The sequence below is a fragment of the Lipophrys pholis genome, assembly GCF_963383615.2.
Source record: "Lipophrys pholis genome assembly, chromosome: 8".
NCBI classification, from domain to species: domain Eukaryota; kingdom Metazoa; phylum Chordata; class Actinopteri; order Blenniiformes; family Blenniidae; genus Lipophrys; species Lipophrys pholis.
Window position 1 is genome coordinate 3,282,440 of NC_137630.1, and position 12,455 is coordinate 3,294,894.

General features: G+C 43.0%; 1 protein-coding gene across 1 annotated transcript in view; it reads right to left on the minus strand.

The window, feature by feature from the left end:
* Positions 1 to 12,455, minus strand: part of clcn6 (chloride channel 6) — a 39,864-nt gene that overhangs the window by 18,036 nt on the left and 9,373 nt on the right. The window contains exons 8-14 of the mRNA XM_080469640.1: positions 8,536 to 8,603; positions 7,537 to 7,595; positions 7,192 to 7,324; positions 4,790 to 4,903; positions 3,382 to 3,548; positions 3,196 to 3,307; positions 539 to 668 (exon numbers count right to left, since the gene is read on the minus strand). Of these exons, the coding sequence (XP_080325766.1) occupies positions 539 to 668; positions 3,196 to 3,307; positions 3,382 to 3,548; positions 4,790 to 4,903; positions 7,192 to 7,324; positions 7,537 to 7,595; positions 8,536 to 8,603 (783 nt within the window). The remainder of the gene's footprint in view (positions 1 to 538; positions 669 to 3,195; positions 3,308 to 3,381; positions 3,549 to 4,789; positions 4,904 to 7,191; positions 7,325 to 7,536; positions 7,596 to 8,535; positions 8,604 to 12,455) is intronic.

A 12,455-nucleotide genomic window follows, 5' to 3' on the forward strand; every position in this document is an offset into this window, starting at 1 on the left:
AAGAGAAAGTAAAAGTGAACAATTATACACCAAGTTTGTGCAGAACAACGTCTTATCAAATAATTTCAGCTATCTGTTGTCGGTCAGATTAATCTGAATGTTTGAATATATAAAGGTGTCACTAGTTTCACTAAAATGTTCTTTTAAAAGAAAAAAAAAAGAATTAAAAAGCAGCTTCATGTGACGCAATGAATTTAAAACATGGATTTTACTTTTAACGTCATTTTATGATCCAAAAGGAGATAATTTAGGAAAACCAACTGCGGATGAGGCGTCAGACCTCTTTAAACCCTGGGAAGCTGCTCTGTGGTGCAGCGGGTAACATCCTCGCCTCAACATGAGAAGATCACCAGGTTTCAGTTCTTCTTTTCGTCACTGGGTTCCCCAGATCGCTCCTAACAAGCTCATTTGGTTGATCTGAGGCTCTAAAATGTCTGCATGCTCGTTTGGCGCCGTTAAAGGTCTGAGATGGACGGAACTGTAATCCTTGTTTATATAAAGCAGATAAAGTAATCAGAGTAATATGTTGTAATCTGACCGTCCTGGTGGAATAGTTGGTGAATTGCAGCCTCCTGCGGGTTGAAGAAGAGCGTCGCCATGTCATTGTAGGTCTTGTTGGAGCAGAAGTATTGACGAATGGTAGAATTAATGTCTTCACTGCTGGTTGGCTGAAAGCAGAATATAGGCAAGAGACAACACACACACACATATTATTAAATGTAGAGACTGAAGGGAAGGCATGTGAACTGTGTCGTACAGCCTTAGTGGAAAATCATTCCAACAATGACGACATAAAATCAAATAATCAGGCTGATGTGACAAAGAAGAAGAAAAATAACGAACAAAGGTTGTGAAAATTACTCAGAATTAATGTTTTTGGTTTATTTCTATTATCGGTGTGTTATGGTCGTGTTAATGTGAAACACTTTGTACTGAAGATTCTAAATGTCACAGGCAGTGCTTCTAAAACAAGGACTGGCCTATTTGGAGGGTTCAGGATAGATTAACACGTGTTGTTAATCCTTTCCAGGTCGCGCTGACAAAGTCAGACTCTGAATTCTGGCTCGGCCTGGTTCAATGTGGTGCCCCTCACACACGCTGCACACACACAAACTGTAAAACTCAAAGCATAAAACTTTTTCTAAAATAATTGATAAATGATCAATTGAATAAGATCTGGACTATATTTAGGCATGTGACCACATTCTGAATGTTAAAACAAGGTGGAAGCAAGAGGAGGCAATGAGATGTCCACAGCATCCAGAGGGAACCTTTCAAAAAGAAATCCCCTTATAAGTATGAATTCATTAAGAGTAACGTCAGTATTGTTGTGACTTAGAAACTCGTGACTAAACAAAGCAGGACGAACACATGCTGACGGTTTTATGTTGGGAAGCAAAAAGGCTTCGACCACAAAAAATCTTTAAAAATATCCATTTATGTTCAAGGAGTGTATTGATAATATTAACACCATGAAGAGATTTACATTCAAACTGTCAAATCGACACTTTAAAAAGAAAAAAATGGTCACTTGTTAATGTGTTATTGGTGAGGCTAAACCTTTCCAATAACAGTTGATTTCCCTTTTTCTCAGTTTTATGCCCAATGTGGAAATACATTTTTCAGATCCATGTATGTGCAAAAAAAAAAGATTTAAAAGACTGTTGGTGGTTCAGACAAAGGGAGAGGAGGGTCTTGTACAGAATCAGGATCAGAACTAATGCATGATGTGACGCTTCACTCAGCCTGGCTACAGATTTGTTTGTGCTTCTGTTTTGGAAAACACAATATTAGACTGTAAAATATTCATCTTAGTTATGAGAATAATGACGTGCAGGTGAATTGTGTTTCACTAATGATCTGGAACAGGGATCTGCAACTTTCAGGACCAAAGAGACAGTTTTGTGTTTTTCCAGCAGCAGCAATTGACCTGGAGCTGCAAAACATGCTTAAGCTTTAAAATGAGTCTAACACAGTTTCTAAAGTTTAATATATACAGTAGTTTTGAAACACGTACAGAAACGGTATCTTCTGTTGCTTTTATGAAGTTTCAATTATAATTCAGGATGGTGAACATTTCATTACAGTTTCAGATGTTTTTGTACTTGATGTTGGTGGTTTCATCCTTCTTTTCCAGCATTTTCAGAATAGAATAGAATAGAATAGAATCGAATAGAATAGAATAGAATAGAAATACTTAATTAATCAAAGAAATTCCTTTAACTTTGCTCCACACAGAATGAATAGAAAGTTGAGCATCAAATAAGACGGAATAAAAATCAAATAAGTAATTTTTAATATTAATATGTACAAGGCTTACCTGTTACCAATATAAATACATAATGATGAAATTAACTAAAACACAGTAAACACTATTTACAGGGAGGAGTTACAGTCTCAATGCCACAGGAAAGTAGGACATTTTATTTAATCTCTTTTCTAAGCAGTTGCTTGTTTCTTTTTTTTATTTTAAAGCTTTGTTTCCTTTTTAGAAATCTAATTTATTTAAAGAAAAATGTTCACACTACAAAAGAACCAAAGAGCCCCACGTGGCTCCAGAAGTTCAGGTTGCAGACCCGAGGTCTAGAAAGTAGGATTCAATCACTTTCTACTGGAGCCAGATGTTGACATTATTACATGGTAACTCTGAGCTGATACACAGCAGCACCACCAGCAGCACCACCAGCAGCACAACCAGCAGCAGCACCACCAGTGGCACCACCAGCGGCACCACCAACAGCGGCAGCACCACCAGCAGCAGCACCACCAGCAGCAGCAGCAGCACCACCACCACCACCACCACCAGCAGCACCACCACCACTGGCGGCGGCGGCAGCAGCAGCAGCAGCAGCAGCAGCAGCAGCAGCGACTGCACTTCATAACACAACTCTGATTAAGTGTTGATCAGGAAAGAGACCTCATCCAGTAACTTCTACATCTCTGTAGCCTCCAAAGTGACCATGATGAGTTATTCTCATTGCAGAAATTCAACAGGAAATTTGAAGAAATTAATGTTTGAAAATGTAAAAATAAGTTAAAGAAAAGTTATTTTAGTGAGGCACCTACGGAGGGTTAAAAGTAGCATCAGTTCCTTCATCAAGCAACAGAAAACATTAAGCACTTGGAGTTTAAGTATAAGAAAGGGAGAATTTTGAAGAAGTCTGTACTGAATAATGAAAAGGCAGCTCTGCTTACCGTGCTGTTCTGAGCTAAAGGAGAAGAAAGCTCCTGACATTCACCCAAAAGGATGGAAGCAGCAAACACCACCACAGTTGTGACCATGGTGATCAGGAGACTCTCCAGAAGTCTGGAAGAAGAAGAGAGTCAGACCCAAGGGGAGGCTGTGAAGACGGGCGGCTGTGTTTGAGTGCAGGAACTGACCGGATGAACTTGGCCTTGGGGTGGATGTGTCGCAGGCGATACTTGGCTATGCTCTTGTTGATGCAGTTGAAGAGCGCGCCCAGCAGACCCCCCACCACCCCCATCAGGACGAAGAAGGCCAGGTCCACCACAGTCCACAGGTGACAGCTCTTTTTTCCATCCGAACACTGAGGAGCCACAGGGGCCAGCACACACCACTCGGATTATATTCTCACACATCACTCAGATTATATTCTCACACACCACTCAGATTATATTCTCACATTAACAGGAAACTATTCACTGACATCAGAGGCCTGTACTACGACGCTGGGTTTTCTCTTATCAAGATAACTTCAAGGATTAACCCTGGGTTTTCCGTACTATGACACTCGCTCACTTCTCACCAAGATAAATCACCGGGCAAGTTATCCTGAATGTCTAACCGGCTCCGGAGCAGATTATGTTCTCGATAAGCAGTCAGAGCTCCGCCTCCTGACCAAAACTATCTCCTGGAGAATGACCTGCCCATTCTTAGATGATGGTGATTGGTACACGGGTTCAGCGCTGAGCTGAGCTGAGCGGAGAGGAGAAATTAATTCAGAGTGATCTTTTTCACATAATGAAATAAATCCTGGTCTCTGAGGCTTTGAAGGATGTTTTTATTCTTGACTTGTTCCAAGTCAGTTTATCTCCACAAGGGTTGATCTGTAATAATGAGGTTAATAATCACACCTGACAGAACTGCAGAAACATGAATTTATAGAACGCAGAACTACTCGTGTCGTCACGGTGATGAATTAATATTCCAACACAAAACACAAGAGAAATTCAGCCTCAAAACAACTGGATGGAAAATCTAAACTAAAAGAAGATTAGTTAGGAAGTTCAGCCCGACACGTTTCTGCTGGAATAAAGTGAAACTGAGTGATCACAGTGCCGTCTGTTTCTATTGTCCCATGAATTAATCTCAAGAAATAACGCATTAACAAGTCAGGAAGGTTCTGGCTTTGGCTGCAGCAGCAGTGTTGCTTCTAGCTGCTGGATGTGTTTTAATTCTTCATAATCTCAGAGAATAACTGCTCCTTCAGTAATCTGTAAACTGCTCTGCAGAGTTTCTCCCTGTGTGTGATTGGTCAGACGCTGCAAACTCCGCCCCTTTCATGTGAAGACACACGTCGGTCTGAGTTGAACCAGAGAGTTGAGAACCTGCTTCAGAGTAACGCTGATCAGGATCACGTGTGTCTGGATAAGTCAACCCAGGAAACAGAGATATCCTGGGTATGTTGATCAGGGTTCGTAGTACAGGCCTCTAATCAGACTGCTGCAAAAAGTACTAGAGTAACTCATGAAGCAGAACAAAGTAAATCAGAGGGATGCAGAAACACAAACGTGCTGAAGTGAAAAAAACTGTAAAAACCCCATTTACTTTAAACTCTCCAAAGTTGAGCAGGCCGGGCAGCTGGAAGGAGCCCCACTTATTGAAGCTGATCCCCGAGCGGAAGAAGTTGAGGGTAAAAGTGGCTGACATGGAGCAGAAGAGCTGAAACAGGAGATAAAACAGACAGATTCAAACAGCGCTCACCCCCACAGAGTGAGATGCCATCAAAACAAGATGCTGGAGATAAAACTGAGAAATGAAGGACCCATTTTAAACATTTTACAGTGTACCGATTAAAGCTGAGGGTACATCTAACTTTGTTTTTCTCAGCACATAGAGATAATGATTTAAGATTACAAACACTGAGTTTCACGCTCACACAAGTACACAGTACTTTCAGTTTGTGATTAACTCAGAATACATGCATGACTGACAAAACATACAAACAAGAGTATCTTAATACGACTCCAACAGAAAGATTGGATGGAGAGCAAAGTGCCTACAAAGCAAAGTTACAATGAATAACACCCCGTTTGAAAACCACAACGTGTGTATGTATTAACCAATAATGTGATAACTTTGGCCATTCAAATGTAATAAAGACAATAATGAAATAATTTTCCAACAATTAAACTACCATCATTTCTGAACTGTAAGCCGCTACTTTTTTCACACTTTGAACCCTGTGGCTTATAAAATGACGTGGATAATTTAAGGATTTTTATGGGTTAACGGGCTTCATGCCACCAAATTCTACTTCCACATGTTGATACATGCTGTGTTGAGCACCTCTGCTTCTCCAAAACTTGCCCTAAAAGTTATATTCTCTTCATGACCTCGTCTTGTGCTGCTTTCCGTGGTCCGGAAACGGTCGTGAGTGATGCGTTCAGGTGCATCACATAAAGCCGCCCTGTTGGATTCCATGGCTGACAAATCTCCTCTCTCTCTCTCTCTCTCTCTCTCTCTCTCTCTCTCTCTCTCTCTCTCTCTCTCTCTCTCTCTCTCTCTCTCTCTCTCTCTCTCTCTCTCTCTCTCTCTCTCTCTCTCTCTCTCTCTCTCTCTCTCTCTCTCTCTCTCTCTCTCTCTCTCACCCCCCCCCCCCCCCCCCCATTTTCCCGCAGTGAAGTTCCTGCCCTGTTACAACGTGGACACCTGCAGCTTATAGTCATGTACAGCCTATATATGTACTTTTTTTGTTCTTTTTAAATTGTGCCAGTGCGGCTGATCCTCATCCTTTTCTTTCCCATTTGTTACATCTAATTTTAAATTGTTCATTCGTTTGAAATAAATAAATAAATAAAATTAAATTAAATGGAGCCCTACAAATCACATACTGGTACCCCGACCTAAATCCAACAGGAAGTCCGCAATTTTCCTATTCAAAATAAGATTTGCATACGCTAGCTACTCTGAGCAGGAATATCAATCAAAAGCCTACTAAATGACAGAGGAGACTCTCCTGCTCATTAATCCCGAATATCATTTTCAGTCTTCGAGCGGTTTTGTTTTTATCAGCCGTCAAAGTTTTGAACAGCAAATCCGCCTCCTCGCCCAGTTTAAAGCTCCTCTGAGGGCCAATATCGTATCGCCTTCAAAATACTATGAAACGATAGAGGAGACGCTCCTGCTCAATAATTCTGTTAAACTTTTTGACTAATCCAGCATTTTTTTTTATTAGCCATCAAAGTTCCGAATGCTGGATGTAGCCGTCTCCTTTACGCGGGTTTGAGCTGAAATTTGACCTACTAAACATGGTCAAAACATGGTTTCTACTCCTCGTCAATGAGATATGTTACTGATGTCCCTTGTTTTCTGCCATCATTCGTTCAACTATCAAAATCATGTTTTTCTTTTGTTGTTGCTTCTAATGTTCCTGCTTGAAAATCATGTTACTGTCTAGATAGAGCTGCTCAGGCTGGTTTAATCTAAGAAATCATCTTACTGTCTAGATAGAGCTGCTCAGGCTGGTTTAATCTAAGAAATCATCTTACTGTCTAGATAGAGCTGCTCAGGCTGGTTTAATCTAATAACAGTTGGAAAGTATTTGGATCAGTGTGACTACTGTAAATAATATATGTAGCACGAACAAGGGTATTGTATGTTGTCCCCCACCCATCCCCCTACCCCCCCCAGGGAAGTCTCTTTTGTGTGTAGCTCTATGAAGTAGTTCTGTGTCTATAGCTCTATGTCTAAAGTTCCGTGTGTTGTTGTTCGCGACCCGTTCAGAGCTCGCTCGCTCACAGGGATTCGTATCCTGCGATTATCAAGCAATAGTGGAAATAAAGCCGAGTTCAGTTTTGGAAGTGACTGCCTTGTACTGCCGCCACCACCACCACCACCACCACCCTTCCTAGCGAGTGTTCCCGAGCTCTCGGCGGCGGAGGGGCGTCATAGCATTACTATTTACATAGTTCCAATGTTACTATTTCCCCAGTCTAAACATTCCATACCACTTTCCAGGTCAGCGCCTGGTTCCAGAAGGAGGAACCTTCCTCCAGACTGAAGAGGGTTCCTCCAATCGGTGCACCGAAGGCTGCAGCCACTCCTGCAGCTGCTCCGGCTGACACAAAGTCTCGCTTGTCCCTGAAGGACAAGGGGGAGGAGAAGAAGAAATGGAAGAAGAAGAAGTTGAGATATGAAATATGCTCACAGTGCAAAATCAAAAGTACATTGACCTTTATTTGTTCAAGTTTTTGTCAGCAAATTAACATCACAGGAGAAAGATAAAATTAGAAAGACCTTTCAACATGAAATAAGATGTAATAACAGCACAACCTTCATCCTGACTGCCATACCTGTCACTTCGAAAGTATGGAAAATTGAATTTGATGCTCTTGAAGGTGATGCTCTGAAACTGAGAGGAAGGAAAATAAAAAGGACTTCAGCAAGTCAAAGACATGAATATAGTACACACCGCTTGCACATACATTTACTCAGATGTCATTCAAACACATTTACTTTCTTTTCTACCAGAAAAAACTCAGACTGAACTTTCATTTTGAGCCACAGCTCGAGTGTCAAACGTGAGGCCCATGGGCCAAAACCCGCCCGCAGGAGGCTCCAAAGCAGCTGCCAAACCACCAAGCAGACAGCTACAGGAGCTTTCTTGAATATTTCATTGTATTTTGCGCCAGACAGTTTCATTCAAATTGGCTTTTTGTTGAGATTTCTGTAGTAATTGTTGGGTTTTGTGAAAATGTAGACATTTTTATAACGTATGCTCTGCACCACAACAACAAAAAAAACTACGTTTAAATGTGAAGGTTGTCATGGCACTCAGGTTTTCCTCCTACATCCACCACTTCCAACAGTAACCTGAGCCAGCCAGGCCGCAAAAAATTGATTAAAAGTGCTCCGAGTCAGATCAGGATGGGAGTTTCAGCCAATCACTTCCATCAGGTTATCAAGTCTGTGGGTGGTACGTTTGTCAAGATCTCACCCACTCACATAAAGAAGGTCCAGTGCATTTAACTCCACATAGTTAACCTCCACATCAACATTTAGCATAAGGTGACCTTTATATTCAGTTGGACCGACTTCAGCTGTGGCAGAAACAGACTGGTGAGAGTCCAAGGTTTACCACCATGTTCAATGAAGAGCAAGAAGCTGACCATCTTAACCATCATCACAGCTTAATACTACACAATCGTAAATAATCCCTGTAATCTGCTCAGAATGAGGGCAGCCATGAAACCACCAGGCTTTCCTCTGTCTTCAGAGACGATTCTCTGAGTTTCACTGTTAAATGGAAGAATAAAGTCAGTGTTTAGTGAGTGAAGGATGAGCAGGTGTACCTGAGGAAGTCCAGCTCCCACAATGGCTCCACTGTGGATCATGGGACCCTCTTTCCCCACAAACAGACCTGAGCAGACAGAAAAACAGTCTGAAGCAGCTGGACAATCCAAGCAGGGTGTTCTTCGGTGTGTTCCTGGGGCCCACGTGGTATGAAACATGTCTGTGCTTTGTAATAACAGTGCTCTTTCTCTTCTTGGATCTTCTAAGCCCAGTCTGGACGTTTCAGGAGAAGTTAGACAACTGGGGTATTTTTAGTTGTTTTGGATTTCTGTCCTGTTGTCACCACATGACGTGGAGTTGAAATAATGAAGTGAAATACGATCGGTTGCAAACATAATCTGGGTCAGTCGAGCTCCGACATGCAGAGCTCGGATGCACATTGCATGGACACTTCACATTTATTGCGGCTCATTCAGTTTTTCACAATATGTATGTTGCGAAAGTTGATTGTGTAAATAAGACAGTTAGTCTGGGAGCCAGGTCCACCACTGTTTTTTTCTCCCTATTTTTCACTATTATTTCCAGTTAACCTAAACACTGGGCCATCACAAGTTGATGCCGACCACTCCCAACTCGGGGCCGTTTGGTCTCAGGGACCAGAAAACCTCCTTTTAGAGAAATGTTTCTGGTGAAATTATGTAAATGTGAATATTAAGGTAGTGCAACTACATAGATTGTCATATAAACATAAAAATTTGCATGGAGTATCCTGGCATAGAGAAAACTAGCAAAATAAGATTTTGGGGCATGCTCACTTTCTATTTTAAAATATCATCCTGGACATATACAGAAAGACAAAAAGAAATGTCTCTCTACCTGACAAGTTCTCATCAAAAGGGATTATCTTCAAGCACTTTATTGAACATGCCACTGTATGTATATAAAAAACTTCCTGAGTTCACGAGCTTCAATTTAAACCCAAGATGAGCTTTCTATCTTGAAAATGACACAAATCTCTACCTAAAAATCAGAGAAAATGGAATTTTGAATCAAACCCTTCTAATAACAATAATCACACACACACACACACACACACACACACACACACACACACACACACACACACACACACACACACACACACACACACACACACACACACACACACACACACACACACACACACACACACACACACACACACACACACACACACACACACACACACACACACACACACACACACACACACACACACACACACACACACACACACACACACACACACACACACACACACACACACACACACAGTCCCAGACCTGCTGAGTGCTTGTTGGCCCTTTGGCCTTCACAGTACGGTTTATCTCATCCCAAACCATCTCGCAGGCGACTGTGGAGGCCAGGTCATGTGGAGCAAGACTATCACTGTAGATGTGTGTTTGGGTTCATTGTCCTGTTGAAAAATAAATGATGGTCCAACTAAACGAAAACTGGATGGGATGGCACGTCGCTGCAGGATGCTCCAGTTACCATACTGGTTTAGTGTACCCACTTTAGAGGATGTCACCACAAAGCTTGCTGGAGCAAGATACTTTAGCGTCCTAGACCCCAGGTCAGGCTATTGGGCCATTAAGCTGAGCCATGAGTCATCAATGCTAACAACATTTAATACAATGTTTGGCAGGTACCGCTTCCTCAGGCTGCCATTCGGCATAATCTCCGCACAAGACGAGTTCCAGCGACGTGTGGACGAGACCTATGAAGGCCTCAGCGGCGTGGCAGCCATCGTTGACGACATACTGGTCTTTGGGAGGACCAAGCAGGACCACGACTGAAACCTGAGAGCCATGCTACAGCGCAGCAGAGAGAGGGGCGTGAGGCTAAACCCTGACAAATGCACCATCTGTGTAACAGAGGTCAGTTATTTTGGTCACATACTGTCGCATGAAGGGTTGAAACCGGACCCAAACAAAGTGCAGGCAGTCCAAGAGATGGAGCCACCACAGAACAAGGCCGAGTTAGAAATTATTCGTTTTATTTGGCAAGGTTTGCTCCCCACCTGTCAGAGATCAATGCGCCACTGCAACAATTGCTGAAACAGGACAGTGAGTTTGTGTGGGATGCCAACCATGACAGATCCTACCAACAAATGAAAGAGCTGTTAACCCGGCAGCCAGGCACAGTTCTCTCTTACTTTGACCCCCAGAAAGAGCTGCGGCTCCAAGTAGATGCTTCTAAATGTTGCAAGACGGCAGGCCAGTTGCTTATGCGTCCAAGTCACTCACCAGCAACGAACAGAACTATGCTCAGATAGAGAAAGAGCTCTATGCTGTACTCTTTGGTTGTAAGCGTTTCCATGAGTACATGAATGGGCGACAAGTAACTGTAGACAAGTAACTGTAGAATCAGACCACAAGCCATTAGAAGCAATACTCAGAAAACCACTGGCGGTGGCACCACCACGATTGCAGAGGATGATATTACAGCTACAGAAGTACAATATCAGCATCATCCACCGGCCAGGGAAAGACATCCCAGTGGCTGATACGCTGTCATGGAAGTCTATAGTAAGCAAATAGAGGCTGCAGTAGGAGCCTGCAGCATATGTCAGGAGAGACGCAGCGCAAACCCTAAAGAGCCCCTGCTACCACATGCAATACCAGAAAGACCGTGGCAGGTGATAGGCACCGATCTATTCACTTGGAACTCCACAGACTACATCATCATCGTAGATTACTACAGCAGGTTCTTTGAGCTGGAAAGACTATACAGCTGTAATGCAGCAGCTGTGATCACCAAACTCAAGTCCATCATGGCCAGGCATGGAATTGCTGAGACGGTGATCAGCGACAACGGTCCGTGCTACAGCTCAAGTGAGTTCCAACGTTTTGGAGAGACATGGGGTTTCACCCACACCACAACCAGCCCCTATTACCCGCAGAGCAACGGCCTTGTAGAGAAGACTGTCCAGACAGCCAAGAGCATACTGGACAAAGCTAAAGCTGAACATAAAGACCCCTACCTGAGTCTACTAGAATAACGAAACACTCCAGTAGACAACCTGAAATCCCCGGCACAGCTGCTCATGAGCCGGGGGCTTCGTTCCATCCTCCTGCAACAGCCAAACACCTGCAGCCACAAATTGCTTGCCAACAGACATCGAGAGGAGAGAAGCCTGCCAGCAACGCCAGCAAACCTACTTCAACAGGACAGCCAGACCTCTACCTCAGCTACCCCCAGGTAGACCTATCCGGTTCCGCCAGCAGGATGGTTCCTGGAAACCAGCAATGGTGACACGCCCTGCAAACACTCACAGGAGCTACCTCATCACCACCAGCACAGGTCAGATCTACCGACGCAACCGCCGACATCTCAGAGAGGACAGAGGTGATGCTGCAGCAGAAGAGATCATCCAGTCACCGGAGCCCACCTTCATCAACATTCCAGTTTCTCAGCCTCAACCTGCAAAATCTCCAGACCTGAACATTAATCCACCTGGTTACACAACTCCATCAGGTCGTGTCATCAAGCCAAGACAGCTCCTTGACCTGTAACCTTTGTAAACTTCTGTTGTTAGTTGACAGTGATTTGTTTCCCTTATTTATGTTGTTGAAAGGTGCACATACCTGTTCATGAGAATATTTGTTACCTGTGATCTATACTGGGATTATTTACATTGGTAGTATTATACTTACCTGTGCATGCTATTTCGGTTTTGTACCCGTCATCCCAGCTATTTGCTCAAGTTAAATTGTCTATTGCACTTACCCAAAGGACATGCTCCACGAGGTTCAGATGTTCCTGCGTTACTTAAATTCTCCGTATACACCGTATTCTGTCAGCTGGTGTATTATTTGTGTTTCCGGGACATCCTGGGTCAGGTTTACATATTTAATTTGTGTAGAACAATTGTTTTTCTTTTAAGAAGGGAGATGTAACATATTGTGTTAAGTTCGTACTGCCCACTAGATGGTGC